This window comes from Rattus rattus, chromosome 11 (genome assembly GCF_011064425.1).
Source record: "Rattus rattus isolate New Zealand chromosome 11, Rrattus_CSIRO_v1, whole genome shotgun sequence".
In the NCBI taxonomy this organism is placed as follows: domain Eukaryota; kingdom Metazoa; phylum Chordata; class Mammalia; order Rodentia; family Muridae; genus Rattus; species Rattus rattus.
This window is the reverse complement of record NC_046164.1, coordinates 48635834-48639872: the sequence shown is the minus strand read 5'-3', so window position 1 is coordinate 48639872 and position 4039 is coordinate 48635834. Positions and strand designations below refer to the sequence as shown.

General features: G+C 39.6%; 1 protein-coding gene across 1 annotated transcript in view; it reads right to left on the bottom strand.

Moving 5' to 3' along the window:
• Window positions 1–1710: 1710 nt before the first annotated feature.
• The window catches only part of LOC116911995 (PRAME family member 20-like), a 3570-nt gene continuing 1241 nt past the window's right edge, over window positions 1711–4039 (bottom strand). The window contains exon 3 of the mRNA XM_032915901.1: window positions 1711–1777. Within this exon, the coding sequence (XP_032771792.1) occupies window positions 1711–1777 (67 nt within the window). The remainder of the gene's footprint in view (window positions 1778–4039) is intronic.

Sequence of the window (4039 nt, the reverse complement as noted above, 5' to 3'; positions counted from 1 at the left end):
CATTTGTGGCAAAGGTATTCATAACTTAGAAATACTCATAGTGAATTTTTATTTTATTAATTTGCAGTGTCCTTCCAGAATTTCCATTGAAAGTCTATAAATATTAGGACGGCTACACTAACTTGATTCTAGGTCTGCTTGTTTGGAACAGCTCTTTACTCTAAGGTAATATCCATCTTTGTTGTTGAGGTCTGTTTCTTGTATGCAGCAGAATGAAGGATCTTGTTTTCACATCCATTCTCATAATCTGTGTCTTTTTATTGGGAAACGGAGTTCATTGATGTTGAGAGAAATTGATGACAAAAACAGGAAATTCAAGTTTTGCAGTTTGTGATTGGTGTGTGTGTGTGTGTGTGTGTGTGTGTGTGTGTGTGTGTGTTTTCCATTTGGTTTTCTGGTGTGGAATTAATATATTTCCTGTTTTTTCTTGAGTGTAGTTAACCTACTTGCATTGACATTTTCTTTCTAGTATCTTCTGTAGGCTGTATCAAAAGGTAGATATTGTTTAGATTTGAGTTTGACATGCACAATCTCATTTTCTCCATCTATGGTGATGAAAAGCTTTGCCTGGACATAGTAGTCTGGGACAGCCATCTGTGGTCTTTTAGGGTTTGCAAGACATTTGTCAAAGATCTTCTGGCTTCTAAAGTCTCTTTAGTTGGGTGTAACAAATAGATCTCCCTTTGTATATTATTGGGCCTTTTTTCCCTTTTAGCTTTTAATGTACTTTTTCTTTGTTAATATAGTGTTTTGATTATGGTGTGGTGGAAGAATTTTACTTGGGGGAGGGGAGTTAAGATCTATTTGGTGTTCTTTAAGCATCTTGTATATTTATAAGCAACACAAACTTTAGGTTAGAAATTTTTTTCTTCTATGATTTTGCTTAAAATATTATCTGGGACTCTGAGCTAAGAATAATCTCCTTCCATTACAATTATTCTTAGGTTTGGTCTTTTTGTAGTGTCCCAAATTTCCTGAATGATTTGTGTCAGAATCTCTTTCGATTTAACATTTTCTTTGACAGATGTATCAATTTCTTCTGCTGTATCTTTCACACCTGGGATTTGTTTACATCTCTGGTATTATGTTAGAAAGTCTACAATGTCTGTTCTCTTACCTAGATTTGTTATTTATAGTATTGCCTTAGTTTGTATTTTCTTTACTGTTTCTACTTCTACCTTTTTCTTAAATGGTTTTATTCATTTCCTTCACATGTTTGATTATATTATATTTCCTGTTTCTTTAAAAGATTTATTTCCTCTTTAAAAGTATCCATCTTCATAAAAATGGGATTTACGTCATTGTCTTGTGCTTCAGGTACCTTAGGATATCAGAGCTTACTGTAATAAAATATCTGGGATTTGGAGGTGCCATATTGCCATAGTTCTTGTTGATAGCTGACCTTTAGCTATCTGGTTGTCTTTGGTGCCAGCAAGTCTGCTGAAAAGCAGGCAGATTTGTGAGCCAGCAGATAGAGTGCAGGGTACATGTTTGCTCTGTTGTGTGTGGCCTGAGGGGACCTGGCAGGCAGAAGCCTTGAGCAGGGACCTATCTGAACATCCTAGATGCCGAGAGGCCTGCAAAAATGCATGCAGAACCATGAGCTGGAAAATGGATCTCATTGTACAGGGTAGAGCAGGGTGTACCCCAGGGGTATCTGGCAGCCAAGTGACTAAGAGTCAGACAGGATATTTTTAAGAGATGGTACTTTCAATGCATTTGAATTTGTAAAGACTGGGAAACTCTTAGTTGTTCATGCTTTAAATTTCTCATGTTTCTTAACCTTAGATATTAGTGATGAATACCTCAAGCCTCACCCCCCCAAAAGGGAAGGATTCTATCTCAAAAAGTCTTTTTGTTTCAAGATGACAGGTGTCAATTGTGATGGATAATTTTATGTCAGCTCACACATGCTACAGTCATCTGAGTGGAAGGAACCCCTGTTGAGAAAAAGCCTACATACGTTTGGCCTATAGGGAAGCCAATAGAGAATTTTCTTAGTGATTGATGGGGATGGCCCAGGCCATTTTTGGTGGTGCTGTCCCTGGACTGGTGGTCCTGGTTTCTATAAGAAAGTAAGATAGAGAGAGCAACCCAGTAAGTAGGACATTTTCATGGCCTGTTCATCAGTTAATGGTTCTAGGTACCTACCCTGTTTTTCTGTCCTACCTGCCTATAATGATGAACTACAATGTGAAAATCTGAGACAAATAAACACTTTCCTTCCTAGCTTGCCTTTGGTTATGATCTTTAACCATGCCAATAGATTCCCTAAGACACTGTAGTATGTGGGGAGGGAGTTGTGTGTGTGTTTGTTGGGGTGTGGTTGTGTGTGAGTGTGCATGTATGTTTTAAATGATCTAACCACATGATTCTAAGTGGCCTGGAACAAGTCCCTGGAATAGACTAGAAAGCAAAAAATATCGACATTTTTGGATCCTGAGTGCTGGGATGAAAGGAATATTCTTCTAGGGTTGAATCATCCTTTTTGTTGTTTGGTTTTTGTTTTTAAATATTTGGATTCATTTAGATGTTCTCTACTGGCAAGGCTTGTCTAGAGTTAGCTAAGCCTTTGCTTTTCATCTACTCACCCTATTCAGGGATTACTGGCCAGAGCCTCCAACTCTGAAAGAATATGGTTAGTAACTTAATTGGATTATTAGCCTTTAGTGATACTTCTTGTGTGCCTATTTTGCATTTGTGTGAATTGAAGTTTCCTTGGATGTCCATGATATATCAGGACGGCAGTTCATGGCCCACCCACATTCCTGGAACTGATAAGGAAGAAGGCACTGACAGATGAAATCTTGGTTGTCTATTCTCACAAAAAAATTAATCATGGATCTCCTCCCAGCACTGTTCAAGGAAGCATTCATTGACAGATTCACCAAAGGTGTGAAGGCTGTGGTGACAGCCTGGCCATCCTTCTACCTCCCTGGGGTGATATACAAAATCCAGAAGAAAATATTTCAGGCTGGGCTATAGGGATGTTATATCCTGTTGACACAGAAAGTGAAAGTCAGGTAAGCATGACCCATGTAGTATCAGATGGAAGACACTGGGATTCAGGGAAGCAATGCACTGGGTCTGGCAGTGTGGGAGCAGAGGTAGATCAGAAGTTTCAGTTGCATCAGCATGGAAGACTGCAGACATCTTGACTGTCATTGCTCTCTGATGACAAAGTACAATTCAGTGTAGCATGGAGTAGTAGAAAGGATGTAGGCACAGTGGAAAGAGCCAGTCTTTCTCTCTCACAGACACTAGTAGTGCCAGTACAAGAGTAACTGAATGGAGTCAAGTCAGACAGCTATGAGTGCAGCCCAGAAAGAGCCATTGCCTGGCGCCATGAGGTCTTCATTGATACTCAGCAATGGGAGAAAAACCAATCACTGGCTAGATGAGATAGGCAAAAGGAAGAGTTGATATTAGAGATGTAGAAGACAGCTGACTCTGTGGAAGGTCATCTCTTGTCCTCTGACACTTAACTTGTTACCCATAGGAGTTGGAAACTTTGAGTACTTGATATGCAGAATGAGCACAATGACATTTGGGATGTTGCTTGCCTCAGCCAAGACAAGGGAAAAAAGTAGGCAGATGAACTCTGATGGCACAGGACTGAGCTATGAAGGTGATAAGTGCTGGCCTCTGCTTCAGGATACTTGTAGATGAATGAGGTACATACTTTTGAGATTTGTCTTGAGAGATAAAAGTTTGCTTACAATTCAAATGGAAAAAATTGACATTTTCATCTGTCAATGGCCAATTTTGGCATCCAGGGTAAACTGAATCTGAGCACAAAGTTGGTAGCTGATCACACAGAACACTTATCTCTGATGGAACATAGGTTGATTTTCTGGGGTTGGCAAGAAGCAATCTGTGGCAAGCAAAATGCTCCCTGGTGCATGCAAGAAGGATTGAGGGATAATACACAATCAAACACACACACACACACACACACACACACACACATCCACACACACACACACACAAGCAGACACACAGAGCATACATATACACACATACACACATACAGACACAA